Here is a 23715-nt window from a genome sequence, read left to right as displayed (position 1 = left end):
CGCGTTGGTGAAATCCTTCTAATACATTTCGTCAAACTTTCTTCTATCCCCGCGGCAACGCGCGGGGGACGGGTACGCTAGTCTATATATAAAAATGAAAGGATGTGGGTCTGTTCTGAGTAGCTATCTTTGTACTTGGGATCAGTTGATTGTTGGTCCTGTAGAGGGGGTCAGGGATACTACTTCATTCAACGGTCAAACTGCACCAGGCGCATCGGCCAGCGCCATTTCAGTAGGATGAACCAGTGGCGTAGCGAGGTCGGGTGTCACCCGGTGCGGCACTTAATGGTGTCCCGTCCCCCCAGAGGCGTAGCGACCCTTCCCGGGGACAAACCTTCAAATTTTTTATTAGCAACCCCCCCCCCTTCAAACTTTCGATTAGCATCCCCCCTCAAACTTTCGATTTGCACCCACCCCCCCTCAAGTTTTTCTGTATATATTTTGCTATTTTTTGCCTTGGTGTCACCCCCCTAAATGGTGTCACCCGGTGCGGTCCGTACCCCCCGCCCCCCTCTCGCTACGCCTCTGGGATGAACAGGAGCACCCTGTTTTAGTTTTAAAAAGCCCTCTACAATACGAACACGATGGGACACTATATTCTATCAGTAAACCAAATATGGCTATGCGTACGGCGCCCCTTCTCGCAACGCCTCTAAAAGTCTGGCGTTTGTCGAGGTTTGTTCTACCTTACTAATACGGAGGGTGATTAACATATACTCTAGGCTACATACAGTACGCCCTAGGGCGTCTAGGCGGCAGTGTGGACAAACACGCCCCTCAACAATTATAATTCCATTAATATAGTCCCGACCTTGTTTGCATTTAAATAACTCCGTTTTGAAAACAATGATGAACCCCTATAAAATATTGCATCACTCTATGCGTAGAACTAAACCACAGCAACGCGCGACGGGTACGCTAGTAAGAAATAACAAGTCCTAATGAAGTATATCCCGTAATGTTAGGAGGTTATTTGTTATGCAGAGTATAACTTCTTTTTTTACACATATTCTTTAAAACATATCCACTATAAACTAAAAAAAAAACACTTAATAAATTAAGTTTTATTTTTGTATTTATAGGTTTTAAAAAATCATTTTTACATATTTCGAAATATTTTAAAATAATTCAAATACCTTTTCGTAAAATATAACATGTTAATTTCTATTTTCACGACAGCTTGTCTTTCTACATCAAGTCTCGTCAAGGCTGTATTGGCACACAATATCCTTACATCAATGATATACCTGAAACCGAGTTGCAGGAATGCCAGAGAAAGGACAATTATACCGTAAATCATTATATATATATATATATATATATATATATATATATATATATATATATATATATATATATATATATATACATATTTATTTATGACCAATATAGCGAAGACAAAGCAATTTGTACTTCAATTTGACACCACAGTTGACAAAATATCCATTAGTAGCATTTCACAGGAAGGTGCATTTCAGGCATCTGTAGGAAAGCTATAGTAGACTGACGTGTTTTAATTGTTTAGCTCAATTTTATTTATACACTAACAATGTATAATTAACGTGCAATTTGCAAGGGGTTTTAGCTGACCAACACAGAGATACACTTTCGGACCTGACATTCAATGGGGCAGGTGAAGTAGAGTCCACCTGTTTACCGTGACCTGAAGCGAAATGTGTCAGCTCTATGACCGGCCGCCTTTACGTTCCCTGTAACACGACGAGAACTCATCCTCTGCTCGGTCGCGTGTTATTAACAATTAAACTACATTTTGAAAATGTTCTCAACAGTAAATATTATGATTTTAAAAAGACAATTTTTTTTTCTGCCGTGAAATGGGATGCTTAATATTTTCGACATTTCAACATTTGAAACTTCTGTTTCAGCCCGAAGACTATGCCAAGAAATCATGAGCTGACGAGAAAGACTAGATCAGGCTCGGCCTTCGTTTGAAACGGTACTAGCAGTATGGGAATTCTAGCAAGAGGAAGGTTAATACTTAAACTAGGCCGAGTACTAGACTGTTGAATAAAGAACTTCTAAATGAATGTGTACAATTTTTCCCCCTATATTTATACTTCTTCTTTCTTCTACTTCGTTTTTAATCGTAATATTGGATGTGATTTCCAATCCACCACACTTAAGTAATGCATGTTAACCTATAATGCGCCGTCTGACCAGTTGACTCCGACTAAAAGGAAATAAACAAATTAAATTTTAATATATATAGGAATAGTAGTTTTTTTTCTAGCGTGGTAGTTTTATTTTCCAAATTTAGGTACAGCCAGTACTGTGTTTTAATCTAAGTGAAATATAACACCTTCAATATATATTTCAATACGTCAAAGAGGTCCTAATCCATCACATACGATAAAATTACTCTTTGATATCCCTTTACATCTATGCCATCTGATATTTTTTTAGATGCCGGTAACAGTGGCACTTCTATTTAATGGAAATTTCTCAAAAGTTGATAGAAATCTGCGAAATAGATCTAATATTTATAAAACGAATATAGTCCACCTAGTTAAAACAATACTGACACACATACATACAGACAACATAGGAAAACTTGGCTTTTCGAACTCGCGCAGGTGTAAAACGTTAAACTCTGTCAATATCTGCCGGATTTCTAATTTTCGCACGATCACAACACTTCCCCTATAGTTGTACACGATAAAGTAATATATAAAATAATGGCAGATAGAGAGAGTTACGAAAATTACAAGGTAAAGACAAATTGGGCATCTCTCGGAATTTCATCGAAACAAAACTTTAATATGTGCATAGACGGATGTAGTCTTTGATCCTTTGTGTGTGTGTCTTGGTGGTGGTGATGGTGATGGTGGGGGGGGGGTGTCGCTAGATATTTACAATAATATAGGAACGGGGACGGGGGGGGGGGAGCTAGCTAGCTTAAAAATTTTGAACGGCATACATTTTTACAAAATATGTAAATACATTTTCTTTGGGTAAGGATGGGCCAACATAGCCCTCCCCCTGCAACAGCCTATTAATAGGTGCGATCTTATGGACCAAAGTATTTCTATTCATTGAACGCAGTTACATCACTTTGAATAATTCTAATATAAAAACACTTAAGCTTTACCATTTGCGGTCTTTTGACCTTGGAGTAAGGTTGGCTGTAGTACGGGCCATTTCCTCCCTGAAATGTTAGCTGCCTACTACAGAGATGTAGATATATACTACCTGACACAGTAACATTAACGTTTTGAATTCACTCTTTCTCTTGCTTAGAACATTGCTATTATTAAAGCAACACAAACATAATTCTATATTAAAAGGATAAAAATAAATTTGAAACTAACTATGTTTGTTTATGTGCGTATGTCTTTTAAAATAGTACCAAACAGACAAAAACTAAACAAAATCCAACAAACATACTATACTAAAAGAACAAAATAAAGAAACAGATGGAAAACTTGAGTAACTGTGTGGGCTAGAGTTACAAGTGCATCGTTTAGAAGAGGGATCCTACATTGTGTAAATCTTAGTGACAAGGGAGAGAAGCGGACAAAAAAGAGAAGTGTATAACTTCATCTCTAAAAGTAGCGAGTAAAATGTATAAAATTAAATTTCATCTCCAAGTAGGGAATAAAATGTGTAATTTAATCGCTAAAAGTAGCGTGCAATTTTTATCTCTAAAAGTAGCGTGTAAAATGTGTAACTTCATCTCTAAATATAGTGAGTAAAATGTGTAACTCTTTTTTCCAAAAATAGCGTGCAATTTTTCATCTCTAAAAGTAGCGATGAGACGGTATGATTTCATCTGTAGGTAGCGAGTGAATACAACGTAGAGCCTGTGTCTACAGTCATGTGTTTAAGTCAATAGAGATGTGCACAAAAGACGTGGGATCTTTAGCGCTGTTTTCTGCAGTTTGACAACTACCACACCTAACTTCCTGTAGAAATTATTCACCGCTTCAGGCAAATATTGGCTGAGTTTTGCGGGTGTAAGGCTGGGAAGTTGGGTGGGTGGGTGTAGGAAAGTTTGGTGGATGGCGGAGGGGTAGGAAAGTTGAGTGGTTGAGGGGTAGGAAAGTCTGGTGGGTGGTGGTGGGGGTAGGAAACTGGTGCGTGGTGGGGTGGGGGTAGGAAACCGATGTGTGGGGGTGGGGGTAGGAAAGTTTGGAGGGAGGGGATAGGAAAGTTTGGGTGGGTGGGGGTAGGAAAGTCTGGTGGGTGGGGGTTAAGAAAGTCTGGTCGGTGGGGATTAAGAAAGTCTGGTGGGTGGGGCTTAAGAAAATCTGGTGGGTGGGGATTAAGAAAATCTGGTGGGTGGGGGTTAAGAAAGTCTGGTGGGTGGGGGTTAAGAAAGTCTGGTGGGTGGGGATTAATAAAATCTGGTGGGTGGGGATTAAGAAAATCTGGTGGGTGGGGGTTAAGAAAGTCTGGTGGGTGGGGGCAGGAAAGTCTGTGGGCGGTTTTAGGAAAGTCTGGTGGGTGCTGTCAAGAGAGTCTGGGTGGGTGGAAGCAGGAAAAGATATCCCAAGAAGCAGGAAACATAAATGTGGTGGGGTAAAACATGGCGGTAGAGGATATCCACAATTAGCACGAAACATGACCCGGATTTACCCATTAAACTATTGACTTAGTTAACCTGTCAGACTGGTCGAGCAAACTAAGGTGCCGCCTCACAAGACGGAAGAAGAGAAACGATCGACATGGATGGGCGACCAGGGTATACGACGCGCGGTTTGACTCCGATGAGATACTGTAATGTAAAATAAAATTAAAACAACTGTCGCCGAATAAAGTGTAAAAGAGACATGTTAAAATGAATGAAAAGAAAATGATGAGGAAACTGTTACAGTGGTGAGGGGGGGGGGGGGGGGGGAAGGGTTGTTCACTTTTTTTGCAAAATGTTAAGTACTTTTGTAACCTGAATGTAAATTTCTTTAAAAGACGATAACATTGATTTTAAGATAAATATTGTAAATTGAAAAATAAATTAAAAAAAAAAACAGTAAGAAAACAATGCTTTGACAAAATTTTCCGGGGGATGGGGCGGACACTGGTTAAGTATATATTTTCTATATAAATTCCATTTCTTTCGGGGGGGGGGGGGGGGGGAGGAGACTTTCTTCGGGAGCAACCCCCCCCCCTACCTGCGAAGAGATGCCTGGAAGAAACTCTGATCGTTTGACAATCATTCATCCAATGTGTGGCATCATTTAGGTATACCCACCGTTTTAAAAATCTTGTTAGTGCTAACTTCGCTTATGACATTCAACCTGTTCACCTTGTATCGCTGTTCACATCAAAATGAATGAGAAACGCGTAGGCCAACACCGTCATAAAAGGGAGCCCTAAACAAATAGGATATTTCCGGTTGGATTATTCTCTTCAAGATGACGTGACCAATGACGCGTATATCATCCATCCCCAGTGACGTCAAATGTATACTCAGGTGTGTCTGGAGACGGCGGAGGCGATGACGTAAAGCTATATAAGCCTCAACTTGACAGGTAGACGGACAAGGACTGGCTAAGACTGAACCAACTTTCGTCAGGTACCCAAGGTTTGTGGCTGATCGATGTGTCATTGAACATCGGTCTTTGATTATACATCGATCCATATCTTCAGTTTCATTCATAGCTCTTACAAAAGTGGTTTTTAATTCATTAAGTTAAAACTATTCATAGCTTTTACATATGTGTTTTTGATTCATTATACTACAACATTTAATTCACCGCTCTTACAAAAGTGGTTTTTAATTCATTTGTTAAAAACTTTTCATAGCTCTTACAAAAGTGGTTTTTAATTTATTAAGTTAAAACTTTTCATAGCTCTTATATAGGTGTTTTTGATTCATTATATTACATTTAATTCACCGCTATTACAAAAGTGGTTTTTAATTCATTTGTTAAAACTTTTCATAGCTCTTACAAAAATGGTTATTAATTCATTGTTAAAACTTTTCATAGCTTTTATATAGGTGTTTTTGATTCATTATATTAAAACATTTAATTCCCCGCTCTTACAAAAGTGGTTTTTAATTAATTTGTTAAAACTTTTCATAGCTCTTACAAAAGTGGTTTTTAATTCAATGTTAAAACTTTTCATAGCTCTTACAAAAGTGGTCTTTAATTCATTATGTTAAAACTTGTCATAGCTCCTACAAAAGTGGTTTTTAAATCATTCTGTTAGAACGTTTTATAAATCTTATAAAAGTGTTTTTTTTAATTCATAATTAAAAAAAAATATTTCATACATAGTTTTTATAAAGGTAGTTTCTGTTTTCTAAAAAAAGATGTTAAATACTATGTTAGTGGTTGATATTTTTTTGTTGTTTTGTACATTGACTTGATCTGACATTCAGATAAGAAGTAAGAAAACCAAGAAAAATGAACCCAACTCTTCAAGTAACGCTAACCATCTTCACGGCTACCCTCATGTTCTGTTCAACGACAGGTGACCTGCAGTTTTTGTGGGGAGAAAATCAAGGTAAATTTGTGATAACACCATTAGTTAACAAGAAAAATACTATTTTAGTTTACAGAAATATATTTTATGTATTATCCATGCAATTTTTAGAACCAGGTAATTTTTACTCGTTACCTGCTCTTGCCGCCATTTAATGATATTAAAGCATATATATATTTAATCAATTTATCGCTTTGATATATTTTAAACGTATAAACATGTTGCGAGACAAACTCTTGTGAAATCAGTTAAGATCTTAAATTGGTGTAGCTATTTTTCCTTTTACAATGTCATTTAAATGCGGGTTATATAATAGCCATGCACATTAGCTAAATGAGGCTCTTATTACACGTTTTGACTACAAATTAGATGAACTCTACTAACTACCAACGATTTTATAAGACTAAATAAATGTTCTTTTGAAAATATTTTTCTTTTAATCACAGAGTACAACTCTATGTGCAAGTACAACGACACATGGGCTGTTCCCCTGGATGATTCTAAATGTGACCAAACTAGATTTCTCCTCTGTGACCAAGGTAAATATTTTATTTTATGGGATTTATGTGGTCAGGCCGGTAAAGCTCATGGCTGCTAAACCGACAAAATCGAGTTCAAACCCCTGATAGCTGGAGAAAGCAACCCATCTAGAAAACTCGAAAATAAATTTTAAAATGCTGCCTTTTAACTTGTTCTTGGATGGACAGAGGCGACGGAGGCAAATCCAGATGAAATCGGAGTCAACGGACTATATGGCATATCGCATCCTGAAACGTAATACTTAATTGTGGTGTAGAAAATCCCGTTCAACATTACAATTAAGAACGATGAAGAAGAAGAACATCAAAGAATGTGCTTGTGTAACGGTTTTTAAAAAAAAATATTTTCCCCACAGATAAAGCCATCTGCTTGATGTCTTGCCCCGAAGGTTGGAAGATCGACAAAAACTTGCGATACTGTGTACCGGAGGATCAAGTGGCGCCTCTACCAAACTGTGTCCCAATTGAGCCAACAATTCCAAGTAAATAAACATATCGTACTCTTCATTTAGTCTCGACAATTTTAAACAGCTTATTTTTCAATTTAAGTATTATGTTTAAAGTAATTATTAAAATTTGTTTAAAGTGTAGTCTTGATATAGTCTCGATAATCTCAACCACTTTATATTTCAAGTTAAAAAAAAAGTATTAAAAAATGTACATTTTGATTTCATCTCGATAATCGTAACCAACTCATACTTTAACATAATACATTAATAAAAAATATTTTTAAAACTGTTCCGTATAAAGGGTAAGTTAATTAAAAAAATTGTCTAAAGTCTTTAACATAATACGTATTTTCACAATATCAAAGTTTTTACTTGTTTGTTCTATTTTCAGCATTCTGTGACGGAACATTTACTGGGTTCATTCCAGTCAACGGAACTTGCAAGAAGTACATTTGGTGTGTCAGCGAGAGATCATACGTAATGAACTGCCCCAAGTGAGCATGGTTTGATTTCAAATAATATTAAAGCAATACATAGTGATATATATATATATATATATATATATATATATATATATATATATATATATATATATATATATATATATATATATATATATAAACGTATTTATATCTACACTTTAAATGTGTATTTGGTAATTATTTATAATGTAACTTTATTTTAATCCGCAGATTATCCTTTTTTATTCCCAAATCCCGAGCCTGTATCTATCTGACCGAACCTTACATAAATAAGATTCCGAGCGATGAACTGGTCAGGTGTAACAGAATGGATCCTTACAAGGTAGGGCTATTTATTTATCTAACAATATTTGTACATGAACAGCGGCAGATACATTGATATAAGCTTATATCCATATTTACATATTTACATATATATATATATATATATATATATATATATATATATATATACATGTATATATAATACAAAAATATATTTCAGGCTGTGGATTTTGAAGCTCCAAAAACAACTTCAACTCCCAGACCTTTCTAGAACATTGTGTAACATTTTGGAACAAGATATTGATATGGCGGCTATCATCTCTGTGCAATCAAAAGAAACATTTATTGAAAGAACTAAAGAAATTTGAAGTCAAAGAAAAGAAAATTCACCACCTTATGTTCTAACTAGCTCTGTAACAACTTCCGGTTAGATCAGACTAACAACAAGTACCGAACAATAAAAAAAGACAAACTTTATTGACTAGCGTTTTTAAATTATTTTTTAACGAAAGTAATTGGATGCTGTGTACGTAGGTTATTATTTCCTAAAAATATTTAACTTTTTAATCTGATTTTAGCAGTTATTTCGCATTTTTAAAAAGACTCATTTGTAAATTGTTGTGCAAATTTAACAGTTTACCAGATCTCGTCTCAGGCAGATTATATTTGAGAAACCAGGGAATAGTTTAAAAAAAAAAAAAAAAACAACAACAAAAATCACATCAGACAAACTGAAATTTAGCGGTAAGGGTCAAGGCTGAAGTGTCACCCATTTTAAGGAGGTCTGACGTTTGATGAGAGATGAGGTGGAAAGCGGGGTACACAAAGCGTCAAAAATCTATCAATGAACACATTTTTAAAATAAAACAGTAATTTCTGAGTAGTTATCATTGGCACCCTTAATACAGTATTAAACACCTATTAAAATTTTTTTTTTAACTTTATCAAAAAAAAATAATTAAAATTGTGTACTGCTAACTTAGCACTTGTAAGTAGGTCACCAACTTCTCGTCCAAGTATTTGCCAGCTAGTATTTTTCAAACCAATTTTTTGTTTGTTATCAATGTGGAATCATGTTCCAAACAATTAATTAGTTAGATGTATATTTTATCTTTCCCTGGCTAACGAGATTTCGAATTTTAAGTGAGAGAGACCGAGACTTACACGCCCTATAAATTGTCACTTGTCGATTGATTACGATATGGTAAAGGGCGACAACATCGATAAAATTAATTTTCTTATCAACTCCACATTTTGTTAAGGTATATCAAACTTTAAATTGTTTTTACCAAACGTATCAGATATATTTTTTGGCTGAATCAAGTTCAGTACTTGTACCTCAATTTTCTAGTATCTAGCACCATATTTCCACAATAAAATAAATCGAAATGTCTTTAATCCGTTTCAGCTCTCTATATGCAAACCTATAAAAGATAAACATTGTATAAAAACATAAAGAAGGTCATGTAAGCATTAACAAAGTTATACCGGTTTATAAAAAGTATATTTTCCTTTAAAAAAAACCCACTTGAGCTTACTCAAGATTCTGTAAGGTGGAGGAGTTAACTTCGTTAAACTCATTACTCCTAAGCCCTTCCTGTCATTAAATTCACTGACTCGTTACACTCTTTACGCTACACTTTATTCCTGAAATGAGCAGAACTTAAAGAGTTCACTGAACTGAGTGCTATTGTACATTTTTTTTAAACTTTCGCTTAATTTTCATGTGCAGGCAGCCGATAGGCCGATCCGTTTAGGGTACTCTAATGTCCAGGGCACTAATCCAGGTACCACCGTATTTATGGATATAACAGAACCTATTAGAGTACTCTAATGTCCAGAGCACTAATCCAGGTACCACCGTATTTATGGATATCACAGATCCAATTAGAGCACTCTAATGTCCAAGGCACTAATCCAGGTACCATCGTATTTATGGATATCACAGATCCTACTAGAGTAGTCTAATGTTTAGGGCACTAATCCAGGTACTATCGTATTTATGGATATCACAGATCCTACTAGAGTAGTCTAATGTTTAGGGCACTAATCCAGGTACTATCGTATTTATGGATATCACAGATCCAATTAGAGCACTATAATGTCCAGGTACCACTGTACCTATGTATATCAGTGTAACTAGTTATACAAGAGATATTTTCATCTACAAGAAATTGTGTTAAACTACCGAATATTTTCACGCCTTCATGATCAGTGTTTCTTTCAGACATTTTTCTCTGGGTAGCGCTTAAATTTACGGGGTATATATCTTCTATATACAACATAATTTTTTTAAAATTTCGTTCGGGGTGTACTTTTGGAATGCAGTGTTTATGTGTGGTGTACTTTGATATAGTGTTCATGTGTGGTGTTTTTGTTTGTTGTTGTGTTTGTATGTAGTGTATGTGTTTATGTGTGTATGTATTTGTTTGATGCAGTATCTGTGTGATATACTTTGTGAAAACATTCGAGTTTATAAAACAGTAGCACACGATACATTGATAACACCTTTAATATCAAAGTTTACATTAAAAAAGACACATTACAAATTTGAAATATTTTTGGGTCACAGCCTCGACCTGATTTAAGACAAAACAAGATGGCGTCACTGACATGGTTTCACAAAAAGTTTAAAACATGGACGCCTGTAGAGCATCAGCATCAGCATACGATACACAGCTTAGCTTGAGCTAGACATAAATATTTGCTTGAAATCTAAGGCAGTTCTAATTGAATTTACGCGCAATTTAAAGCCAATCCTAAGCAAAGCTGCATATAAGTAAAGCTACAATAAAAATAATTTGATAGTGACTTGGAAAGATACAAACAAGAGGAATCAGATCATGACGTGTATAGTTTAACACATTCATCCACATTGTTTACTTAGAAAGCACTGTTCAACATCTAAAGATGGGCGCAAATGTATTTGTTTGAGCGGTACCTCAGATTCTGAAGAGTTACTTCATTTGTTTTCAACTTAAGGGAGAGAACTATGGACTTAATGTATTTCTCTAATCTAGACTACTCTCCCCTTTAACAGGCATTCAGAATATATTTTACTTGAATTTGTTTCTAATTAATCTACACTTTTGTGATACATACAGAAAAAGAATACCTTTGTTATTGTCTTAATATGAGACATGTAATTAAACAATTAAGCAGAAACAAATAAATGAAAGATTTAAAGGTTTCCAAATAACCCATCGTAGTTCTAAATAATAGAATTATTAATATTAAGAACCAGATGAAAATATTTGATGGAAATTAATATTCATAGATAGTAATATATAGAAAAAAATATTGCTTTTAATTTATCTTTAGTCAGAAACGGCGAAATTCAACCGTAATGCACCGTAATTTATGAAAAATTTTAATGAGTAAAAACATCATTGTAAATTGAAAATCTGTAGAATTGGGCACATTTTCCAAATTTAATGGCATGCCTACATTTATGTACAGCCTACTTCTAAAGATTGTCATCATTTAGCAATGTATTATGATATTATATTTATAGATTTAAGGTCATAGTACTATACTGTTTAAAATGTGAATGGTTGAAATATTCAAAAAAATAAATTAAGCCTTTTCAAGTTTAAACCAAATAGCGTTTAACCCTTGATTAATAAACAACATATTACATGGGAATAAGCTTTAGAGTTTGGCTCAGGTGGCGAAGCAAGCGACCAACAACAAAATCAGATACAGGAGTTCAAGGGAGACGATCTGGGAATTACTGGTTCCCATGGTCGCATGGAAGGTGGCGACATCTTTTCCTAAGGAGTTCTCCGCCGTACAGACGTAAGTTCCGTAGTCTTCCGGTTTAGGGTTTAGCACCTCCAGTTGAGCAGATCGCACGCCATCTATCGGAGTCAGCTTGACCCTGTCTGAGGATTCAGTCACGTTGGCGCCACGCAGCCAAAATATCTGGGATAAAAAACAAACCTACAGTAGATTCATTGTATGTAGGTGTTGTTTTAATCAATTAAAAAAGTTCCGTGGTTAATGATTGGTGTACGGATTAGACTTTTAATCTTTACGTAGTAGTCGAAACTACAAGTTTGACAACAAGGGATCCACAACGATGTGAGACACAAGTATGAGAGCCAGGAGTATGTGAGCCACAAGTATGTGAGCCAGGAGTATGTGAGCCTGGTGTATGTGAGCCAGGTGTATGTGAGCCATGAGTATGTGAGCCTGGTGTATGTGAGCCAGGTGTATGTGAGCCATGAGTATGTGAGCCTGGTGTATGTGAGCCATGAGTATTTGAGCCAGGAGTATGTGAGCCAGGTGTATGTGAGCCAGGTGTATGTGAGCCAGGTGTATGTGAGCTAGGTGTAGGCCTATGTGAGCCAGGTGTATGTGAGCCAGGTGTATGTGAGCCAGGTGTATGAGAGCCAGGTGTATATGAGCCAGGTGTATGTGAGCCAGGTGTATATGAGCCAGGTGTATGTGAGCCAGGCCTATGTGAGCCAGGTGTATGTGAGCCAGGTGTATGTGAGCCAGGTGTATGAGAGCCAGGTGTATATGAGCCAGGTGTATGTGAGCCAGGTGTATATGAGCCAGGTGTATGTGAGCCAGGCCTATGTGAGCCAGGTGTATGTGAGCCAGGTGTATGTGAGCCAGGTGTATGTGAGCCAGGTGTATGTGAGCCAGGTGTATGTGAGCCAGGTGTATGTGAGCCAGGTGTATGTGAGCCAGGTGTATGTGAGCTAGGTGTAGGCCTATGTGAGCCAGGTGTATGTGAGCCAGGTGTATGTGAGCCAGGTGTATGTGAGCCAGGTGTATATGAGCCAGGTGTAGGCCTATATGAGCCAGGTATATATGAGCCAGGAGTATGTGAGCCAGGTGTATATGAGCCAGGTGTATGTAAGCCAGGTATATATGAGCCAGGAGTATGTGAGCCAGGTGTATGTGAGCCAGGTGTACGTGAGTAGAGAGGCTGGGAGCCACGAGTGAACCGCGAGTATAGGAGCCACGTGTACAGTTGTTTCTGACACCTGGGGCATCCCATTAACTTGGCACCAATGTATTTTAATAAGTAATGAGACTCCGGGCAAATTTTACCTTCGCACATGAGACCAGGTAAACAGCACCTGGGGCACCAGAAACATTACCTGAGGTTCGGGGTAGCCCCCTGCCGGGCACTGTAGCCTTATGGACGTGTTTGTGACAGTCATTGATTTCTCTGGTTTGATGAAAGGTTTGGCTAGCCAAGACAAATTATAAAAATATATGATAAATAAGTCACACACAGAAATATTCAACAGACAGGTTGAAAGAATCAGTTTTCTTTTAAAAAAGAAAGGTGGTTAATAATTTATGGATGGATTAATGTTTGAAAAGCTATACAAATATTACAAAACAAAAATGTAAACAAAGCATATGTTGTGTATAATCATTAGCAGTTTCTCTTAAGAATCTGCATCCTTAATATTTTACGCCTGTATTACCTTGTACAACCAAAATATGACACCATGCGTGTCAGAAGCGTAACGAAGGGGGGGGGGGGCGGGGGGAACATATGTCCCCGGGCGCCGACCTTAGGGGGCGCCAAAATGGGTTGGAAAAATAAATTAAAAGCTTGAGGGGGGTGCAAATCGAAAGCTTGAGGGGGGGGGGGTAGCAAATTGAAAGTTTGTCCCCTGGCGCCGGGAAGGGTCGCTACGCCTCTGATGCGTGTATTACCTTGTAGAACCAAACTATGACATCATGCCTGTTTTACCTTATAGAACCCCACTATGACGTCATGCCTGTATTACCTTGTAGAACTACATTATGACGTCATTACCTTGTAGAAAGAGCTGTTCTTCAAAGATCTGCTGCCCCCCTGTGAGATCATCAGCATAAAATGTTATCCTACAAATGTAGACCCCTCCATCCTGAGGCTCTGAAAGAATTAGCTTTTGTTAAGGATTATGAATCTTTGACCGTTTTAAATATATGACTTTTTTACAGCTAAAATCTTGTTTACTTATCATACAGCTAAAATCTTCACAGTTCATACATCTAAAATCTTCACAGTTCATAATCTAAAATCTTCACAGTTCATACATCTAAAATCTTCACAGTTCATACATCTAAAATCTTCACAGTTCATACATCTAAAATCTTCACAGTTCATACATCTAAAATCTTCACAGTTCATACATCTAAAATCTTCACAGTTCATACATCTAAAATCTTCACAGTTCATACATCTAAAATCTTCACAGTTCATACATCTAAAATCTTCACAGTTCATACATCTAAAATCTTCACAGTTCATACATCTAAAATCTTCACAGTTCATACATCTAAAATCTTCACAGTTCATACATCTAAAATCTTCACAGTTCATACATCTAAAATCTTCACAGTTCATACATCTAAAATCTTCACAGTTCATACATCTAAAATCTTATCAGTTCATACATCTAAAATCTTCACAGTTCATACATCTAAAATCTTCACAGTTCATTCATCTAAAATCTTCACAGTTCATACATCTAAAATCTTCACAGTTCATACATCCAAAATCTTCACAGTTCATACATCTAAAATCTTCACAGTTCATACATCTAAAATCTTCACAGTTCATACATCTAAAATCTTCACAGTTCATACATCTAAAATCTTCACAGTTCATACATCTAAAATCTTCACAGTTCATACATCTAAAATCTTCACAGTTCATACATCTAAAACCTTATCAGTTCATACATCTAAAATCTTCACAGTTCATACATCTAAAATCTTCACAGTTCATACATCTAAAATCTTCACAGTTCATACATCTAAAATCTTCACAGTTCATACATCTAAAATCTTCACAGTTCATACATCTAAAATCTTCACAGTTCATACATCTAAAATCTTCACAGTTCGTACATCTAAAATCTTCACAGTTCATACATCTAAAATCTTCACAGTTCATACATCTAAAATCTTCACAGTTCATACATCTAAAATCTTCACAGTTCATACATCTAAAATCTTCACAGTTCATACATCTAAAATCTTCACAGTTCATACATCTAAAATCTTCACAGTTCATACATCTAAAATCTTCACAGTTCATACATCTAAAATCTTCACAGTTCATACATCTAAAATCTTCACAGTTCATACATCTTAAATCTTCACAGTTCATACATCTAAAATCTTCACAGTTCATACATCTAAAATCTTCACAGTTCATACATCTAAAATCTTCACAGTTCATACATCTAAAATCTTCACAGTTCATACATCTAAAATCTTCACAGTTCATACATCTAAAATCTTCACAGTTCATACATCTAAAATCTTCACAGTTCATACATCTAAAATCTTCACAGTTCATACATCTAAAATCTTCACAGTTCATACATCTAAAATCTTCACAGTTCATACATCTAAAATCTTCACAGTTCATACATCTAAAATCTTCACAGTTCATACATCTAAAATCTTCACAGTTCATACATCTAAAATCTTATCAGTTCATACATCTAAAATCTTCACAGTTCATACATCTAAAATCTTCACAGTTCATACATCTAAAATCTTCACAGTTCATACATCTAAAATCTTCACAGTTCATACATCTAAAATCTTCACAGTTCATACATCTAAAATCTTCACAGTTCATACATCTAAAATCTTCACAGTTCATACATCTAAAATCTTCACAGTTCATACATCTAAAATCTTCACAGTTCATACATCTAAAATCTTCACAGTTCATACATCTAAAATCTTCACAGTTCATACATCTAAAATCTTCACAGTTCATACATCTAAAATCTTCACAGTTCATACATCTAAAATCTTCACAGTTCATACATCTAAAATCTTCACAGTTCATACATCTAAAATCTTCACAGTTCATACATCTAAAATCTTCACAGTTCATACATCTAAAATCTTATCAGTTCATACATCTAAAATCTTCACAGTTCATACATCTAAAATCTTCACAGTTCATACATCTAAAATCTTCACAGTTCATACATCTAAAATCTTCACAGCTCATACATCTAAAATCTTCACAGTTCATACATCTAAAATCTTCACAGTTCATACATCTAAAATCTTCACAGTTCATACATCTAAAATCTTCACAGTTCATACATCTAAAATCTTCACAGTTCATACATCTAAAATCTTATCAGTTCATACATCTAAAATCTTCACAGTTCATACATCTAAAATCTTCACAGTTCATACATCTAAAATCTTCACAGTTCATACATCTAAAATCTTCACAGTTCATACATCTAAAATCTTCACAGTTCATACATCTAAAATCTTCACAGTTCATACATCTAAAATCTTCACAGTTCATACATCTAAAATCTTCACAGTTCATACATCTAAAATCTTCACAGTTCATACATCTAAAATCTTCACAGTTCATACATCTAAAATCTTCACAGTTCATACATCTAAAATCTTCACAGTTCATACATCTAAAATCTTCACAGTTCATACATCTAAAATCTTCACAGTTCATACATCTAAAATCTTCACAGTTCATACATCTAAAATCTTCACAGTTCATACATCTAAAATCTTATCAGTTCATACATCTAAAATCTTCACAGTTCATACATCTAAAATCTTCACAGTTCATACATCTAAAATCTTCACAGTTCATACATCTAAAATCTTCACAGTTCATACATCTAAAATCTTCACAGTTCATACATCTAAAATCTTCACAGTTCATACATCTAAAATCTTCACAGTTCATACATCTAAAATCTTCACAGTTCATACATCTAAAATCTTCACAGTTCATACATCTAAAATCTTCACTTCATACATCTAAAATCTTCACAGTTCATACATCTAAAATCTTCACAGTTCATACATCTAAAATCTTCACAGTTCATACATCTAAAATCTTCACAGTTCATACATCTAAAATCTTCACAGTTCATACATCTAAAATCTTCACAGTTCATACATCTAAAATCTTCACAGTTCATACATCTAAAATCTTCACAGTTCATACATCTAAAATCTTCACAGTTCATACATCTAAAATCTTCACAGTTCATACATCTAAAATCTTATCAGTTCATACATCTAAAATCTTCACAGTTCATACATCTAAAATCTTCACAGTTCATACATCTAAAATCTTCACAGTTCATACATCTAAAATCTTCACAGTTCATACATCTAAAATCTTCACAGTTCATACATCTAAAATCTTCACAGTTCATACATCTAAAATCTTCACAGTTCATACAGCTAAAATATTATGTTGTTTCTCTCTACTGACTGTTTGTTTTTTGTCCCATTTTATCAAAAATTTTAACAACTGTTTCATTTAGCTTATGTTTGCATTTTAGGAACAGATTCTTTAGCTACACACAGATGTATCGTAGAATGTTTACTTTGGCTAGGTTTTAAGTGCAGGAACTGATTCACCGGTTACACAGAAATGTGGAGTAGATTTAAACATTTGTGAACATGAGAACATCTGCAGAAAATATTTCTCTGTGTACATTTTGAAAGTTTATTTATTGCAAAATCTTGCATTAAACATTTTAGAGTGTTTTACCTAATGGGTAAACATATTTAAGTATATTCCAAAATGACTAAATATATGACGGTATTTTACGAAATTACTAAATATATAACAATTTTCTGTCACTGAAAATTTAAAATATTTAACTAAATAGCTAATTTGGAGTGTTAAAATAATCTTACCCTGCTTGTGTTCTATTGTTAAATAATTTTAGCCTGCTTATTTTCTATTGTTAAAAATTAAAATCATATCGTTATTTTATTTCTACGACTTTTCCGACTGCGACCTCGTGGTTTTAAACCCACGTGACAGATCAGTCACATGCCTTCTTCTGATTGGTTGGTTGAGGTTTAATTTACGGGCCTTCTTTTTTCTTTTTCTTCGATCTTAATTTTAGTGTTGGAAGGGATTTCCTCCAACACAATTAAGTATACGTGTCAACTGGTTATGCGCCATATAAGCCTATGACTCCGATTTCAGCCTGCCTTTTTTGGATTTGCTTCCATAGCCTTTGTCCAATCCATAACAAACTACAAGGCAGCAGTTGTTTGATTTTGGAGTCGTCTCTCCATGAAGAGTTGCAGTCCCCAGCTATCGAGCCTCATCTGCCCGGTATCAACGGGTCTACCTGCTTGACCCAGTAGCCCAGTTACACCACCATACTAAAGTATTTTACTAATTAATTTTACCGGGTTTTATAAACTCCACAGTTTGATTGTTTTGGCCGAATTGAATCCGATCCTTCAAATGGGCTATGCTGGACAACTCCATCCCATCTCTGTACCAGTGAATGGACGGAAAGGCAGCAGAAAGGAACTCTGGTTCACACCTTAATGTGGTGGGTGGGAGGCCGGTGATGTTGGCATTACGCAGGAAAACTGCAGACACAACAAAAAACTAAATATACATTCAAAATTGACGTTACAAATTAGTTACCAATATGGTGTTATTTTTTATTAACTGACAACAAAAAGAAAGGCTACCGAAAACCGTCGAATATAATTCGTTTTTGAATAGTTAAATGGAATAGGGGATATTCAAGTCAAGATTTTTTCATATGAAGCGATTGTGCAATCTTCTTTACTCTTTTATTTGTAATCCGTCAGACTCAGTCAAATTCAAGAGTGGCTAGGATATCGATTTTGGTGCTTAAATCGGACAACAATGACGTAACAGAAGAAATAGTTGGACAACAAAGACGAACCACCAAATATTGTGAGGTTAACAAAAGCGACAACAAAGAAGCACCACCAACTATTGTGAGATTAACAGAAGCGACAACAAAGACGTACCATCAAACATTGTGAGGTTAACAAAAGCGATAACAAAGACGTAGGCCTACCACCAAGTATGTTTAAGCGACAAAAAAGACTTACCATCAAACATGCTTAGGGTAACACAACGACTTACCGTCAAAAATGTTGAAGATAACAGAACGACAACAAAGACTTACCATCAAACATGTTGAAGATAATTTGAGCGGTGGCAGAATTAACCATACAGATATAGATTTGAGCGTCTTCCGACGATGCAACTGATTTGGTCAGCTGTAGCGTGCTTTTAACTTTGTCGTCGACCATTTCGGTTGTGTAATTGTGCTAAAAACAAAGAAAAAATATTAAAGGTTTTCAACGAATGCCAAAAACTTGTGTATGTTTGGTTGCTTAATTATACATATTTGAGAGTATTTCCTGTTATGTGTGGCACAATTATTAAAATCAGCAAATAATATTATCTAGAATACCCATACATTTATATCATAAACTAATATAGCAAAATAACACACACACACACACACACATATATATATATATATATATATATATATATATATATATATATATATATATATATATATATGTGTGTGTGTGTGTGTGTGTAATTAGGTGTATGTGTATGTTTATGTACGTATGTAGTTTACGTATGTATGTATGTGTGTATGTATGTATGTATGTATGTATGTATGTATGTATGTATGTATGTATGTATGTATGTATGTATGTATGTATGTATGTATGTATGTATGTATGTATGTATGTATGTATGTATGTATGTATGTATGTATGTATGTATGTATGTATGTATGTATGTATGTATGTATGTATGTATGTATGTATGTATGTATGTATGTATGTAAGTATGTATGTATGTATGTATGTATGTATGTATGTATGTATGTATGTATTTATTTATTTATGTATTTATGTTTGTATGTATCTAATATATGTATCTATCTGTCCGTCTGTTCAATCGGGAAAACGGCCTTAGGGCAAGTGTCTTTCGGGAATTTGTTGTAGACCCACATGTGACTGACTAAACAACTCTTGTACGCGATAAACTAAATAAATACTTAGACTTGAGTGACAGAAAATGATATACAATCAATGTAGAGTACATCCAGCCCTGTGACGTTGCCATACCTACCAAGAACTGAGTTTTGTCGAACGATGTGGAGCCTCTTATTTCTATGGAGACAGCTTTATCTGACGTTGAACTGCATGTGATTACCAACTGTTTCCCGCTTTGGTAGAACCTTGGTTGTGGTTCTGGGACAACTGGCTCTGGGACAAACTGTTCTTGACCAGTTTGACCGATAGCTTAGGAAAGTAAATAATTAAAACATAATTAAAGTTAATTTTTAGTGGTTTGTATATTTAACATCTTATACAACCATTTTGTCAAATGTATAGGGATTTTATTTTATTTATAACATTTAGATTTTAAGTATAAGTAGAAAAAAATAGGAAAATAAAATCTTGGTATACTGCTCCCAGCAATGTAGAAATCGCACCCAAAGCAAACATCCAGATGCGAACATGCACACTCAACTTTTGGAGTTGATCAATACCTTCTCCGACCCGAAATAAACCCGGATAAAACGCAACTAACTGTATAACACTAAGCAAAATAATCTTTAAATATTGTTTTTGTTTAGATAAATTGTTTTCACTAAGTTACTACACTGTAAAAAATATAGCTGGTTCCTTTCATACAGTTACTGGATTTATATTTTAACATTTTTTAAAATGTATCGAGTCCAATACAGACGAGGCACATATTTGGTCTCCCGAAATTGAATATCGACTTTTAAAAACATTATTATGATAGTTTGATGAGCTATTTCCAATATTCCATAAACGCTTTTCTCTAAGATTCAAACGATAATTCTATAAACGTCTGAATTTAATAGTTAAAACGTCGAAGATGACAGAGTTGTCAGTCAAGTTACTGTATTCCACTCTAAGTTGTCTAAGGATTCTAACATTCTACACATTAGAGTATGCTAACATTCTGCACATTAGAAGTATGCTAACATTCTGCACATTAAAGGTATGCTAACATTCTGCACATTAGAAGTATGCTAACATTCTGCACTTTAAAGTGTGCTAACATTCTACACATTAGAGTATGCTAACATTCTACACATTAAAGTGTGCTAACATTCTACACATCAGATGTATGCTATCATTCTGCACATTATAGTATGCTAACATTCTTCACATTAGAAGTATGTTGACATTGTGCACATTAGAAGTATGCTAACATTATGCACATTAGAAGTATGCTAACATTCTGCACATTAGAAGTATGCTAACATTCTACACATTAGAAGTATGCTAACATTCTGCACATTAGAAGTATGCTAACATTCTGCACATTAGAAGTATGCTAACATTCTGCACATTAGATGTATGCTAACATTCTGCACATTAGATGTATGCTACCATTCTGCACATTAAAGGTATGCTAACATTCTGCACATTAGAAGTATGCTAACATTCTGATCATTAGAAGTATGCTATCATTATAAGTACCAGACTTTAAGCTATTTTCAACGGATATTGCCAGTAGGATAACAATGTTTAATTCCCAATGGGGTTTCTTTTTATCCTTATATTTTTAAAATTATAAATACAAAACCAACATTTCAAGAAAGGTTAACTATGAAACAAACAAAAAATTTAAAGTTTTTGAAGATAAAATTCCTTTCCTTTGAATTTTAAGTTTACCTGACAAACTCAGGGAAATTTTACATAATTTCTGTTAATCAGAAACATTTTAAACTATATTTGCTAAATAAAGATGAACATGATAAAATATAAGGTTAGCTATAAGCCAATTAAGATACATAAAGGAGCGATAGATCTTCTAAAAGATGAAACAATAATACCTGAGGCTAATGCGATAAGTGGCAGATATTATTCTATCATCTGCGCTTAGATTTCTCGCCAAGAGGTTTTTCCCCATATAGACAGTTAAGCGCTTCCTTAAAACTGTTACCTGGCCATGACAGATGGTGCGACCTCAAGACTGATGATAGCGCTGTTAGTCTCTTTACGAGATAACTTCAACTAGATCTAGGTCGATTTATTTTGTTCTGTTTACGGAAATGTCCAATAAAAATGTAACCCCTCTGTAGGTCCTTTATAAGTAGAGTAGCTTTAAAATTCTAGCCATCACTATGTGAGACAGTAAAAATTGTGTCTTTGTAAGTCTACTTTAAGCAGAGAAGCTTAAAAATTCTTGCCGATCAACAGTAAATACAGTAAAAATGTGTGCCTTTGTAACTCTACTTTAAGTAGAGAAGCTTTAAAATTCTTGCCGATCAACAGTAAAAAGTGTCTTTGTAAGTCTACTTTAGGTAGAGAAGCTTAAAAATTCTTACCTATCAACAGTAAAAAGTGTGTCTTTATAAGTCTACTTTAAGTAAAGAAGCTTTAAAATTCTAGCCTATCAATAGTAAATACAGTAAAAAATGTGTGCCTTTGTAAGTCTACTTTAAGTAGAGAAGCTTTAAAATTCTAGCCTATCAACAGCAGATACAGTAAAAAATGTGTGCCTTTGTAAGTCTACTTTAAGTAGAGAAGCTTTAAAATTCTAGCCTATCAACAGCAGATACAGTAAAAAATGTGTGCCTTTGTAAGTCTACTTTAAGTAGAGAAGCTTTAAAATTCTAGCCTATCAACAGTAGATACAGTAAAATGTGTGCCTTTGTAAGTCTACTTTAAGTAGAGAAGCTTTAAAATTCTAGCCTATCAACAGTAGATACAGTAAAATGTGTGCCTTTGTAAGTCTACTTTAAGTAGAGAAGCTTTAAAATTCTGGCCTATCAACAGTAGATACAGTAAAATGTGTGCCTTTGTAAGTCTACTTTAAGTAGAGAAGCTTTAAAATTCTAGCCTATCAACAGTAGATACAGTAAAATGTGTGCCTTTTTAAGTCTACTTTAAGTAGAGAAGCTTTAAAATTCTGGCCTATCAACAGTAGATACAGTAAAATTTGTGCCTTTGTAAGTCTACTTTAAGTAGAGAAGCTTTAAAATTCTGGCCTATCAACAGTAAATACAGTAAAAAAAAACCCACAGCGACAGGCTGATAAACTAGCTGAGTATTGATTTTATTTTACGCTTTCAATCGGAATCAGTTTCGAGTCATGTGGAGGGGATGGGTTGCGAAAGGGAGAAGTGGGTGGGAAGAGAACTACTGGTGAGATTAGCAGACGACTGCTGGAGAGCTAAGACCTTTTGTAGCAAACAAAATAAACAACGCCATGTGTCACCTTCATGAAACAACTACAGTTTCTGCCGGAGTTTATGTCATGTGTCACCTTACTTAAACCCCTTCCATTTTGCCTGAGTTTATGTCATGTGTTACCTTCCACCCCTCCCATTTCTGCCTGAGTTTATGTCATGTGTTACCTTCCACCCCTCCCATTTCTGCCTGAGTTTATGTCATGTGTTACCTTCCACCTTTCCCATTTTTGCCTGAGTTTATGTCATGTGTTACCTTCCACCCCTCCCATTCCTGCCTGAGTTTATGTCATCTGTTACCTTCCACCCCTCCCATTTCTGCTTGAGTATGTCATGTGTCACCTTACTAAAACCCCTCCCAATTCTGCTTGAGTTTATGTCATGTGTTACCTTCCACCCTCCCACTTCTGCTTGAGTTTATGTCATGTGTCACCTTACTTAAACCCCTCCCATTTCTGCATCAGTTTATGTCATATGTCACCTTACATACCCCCCCCCGTGTATA

General features: G+C 35.1%; 2 protein-coding genes across 2 annotated transcripts; one reads left to right on the top strand and one right to left on the bottom strand.

Moving 5' to 3' along the window:
* Nucleotides 1-5416: 5416 nt before the first annotated feature.
* On the top strand, nucleotides 5417-8658 carry LOC131953445 (uncharacterized). Its single transcript, XM_059316629.1, has 7 exons — nucleotides 5417-5533; nucleotides 6344-6468; nucleotides 6894-6986; nucleotides 7343-7468; nucleotides 7827-7929; nucleotides 8128-8239; nucleotides 8402-8658. The coding sequence occupies exons 2-7, from the start codon at nucleotides 6369-6371 to the stop codon at nucleotides 8450-8452; spliced, it is 585 nt and encodes a 194-aa protein (XP_059172612.1). The 5' UTR covers nucleotides 5417-5533; nucleotides 6344-6368; the 3' UTR covers nucleotides 8453-8658.
* Nucleotides 8659-10672: 2014 nt separating this feature from the next.
* On the bottom strand, nucleotides 10673-23438 carry LOC131953450 (hemicentin-2-like). The gene is made up of 7 exons (XM_059316634.1): nucleotides 23423-23438; nucleotides 20105-20277; nucleotides 19134-19278; nucleotides 18370-18558; nucleotides 13970-14068; nucleotides 13296-13387; nucleotides 10673-12105 (listed from the first exon to the last, which is right to left on the bottom strand). Exons 1-7 carry the CDS (start codon nucleotides 23436-23438, stop codon nucleotides 11845-11847), a joined length of 975 nt encoding a protein of 324 aa, XP_059172617.1. The 3' UTR covers nucleotides 10673-11844.
* Nucleotides 23439-23715: the final 277 nt, after the last annotated feature.

This window comes from Physella acuta, unplaced genomic scaffold (assembly GCF_028476545.2).
Source record: "Physella acuta isolate Inbredline_101_S28 unplaced genomic scaffold, ASM2847654v3 ptg000923l, whole genome shotgun sequence".
Taxonomy (NCBI): domain Eukaryota; kingdom Metazoa; phylum Mollusca; class Gastropoda; family Physidae; genus Physella; species Physella acuta.
Note: the sequence above shows the minus strand (reverse complement) of the source record. Positions and strands in the feature narration are given on the sequence as shown.

Bases quoted from the DNA above. Each gene is read 5' to 3' on its own strand.
- LOC131953445 (XM_059316629.1), top strand. From the start codon at position 6,369: ATGAACCCAACTCTTCAAGTAACGCTAACCATCTTCACGGCTACCCTC. The intron at 6,987-7,342 runs GTAAATATTTTA...TTTTCCCCACAG, and splicing joins ATTTCTCCTCTGTGACCAAG to ATAAAGCCATCTGCTTGATG. The intron at 7,469-7,826 runs GTAAATAAACAT...TTCTATTTTCAG, and splicing joins AATTGAGCCAACAATTCCAA to CATTCTGTGACGGAACATTT.
- LOC131953450 (XM_059316634.1), bottom strand. The intron at 19,279-20,104 runs GTAGGTATGGCA...CTTTGTTTTTAG, and splicing joins TCGACAAAACTCAGTTCTTG to CACAATTACACAACCGAAAT. The intron at 14,069-18,369 runs GTAAAATTAATT...TAATTCTTTCAG, and splicing joins TGTGGAGTTTATAAAACCCG to AGCCTCAGGATGGAGGGGTC.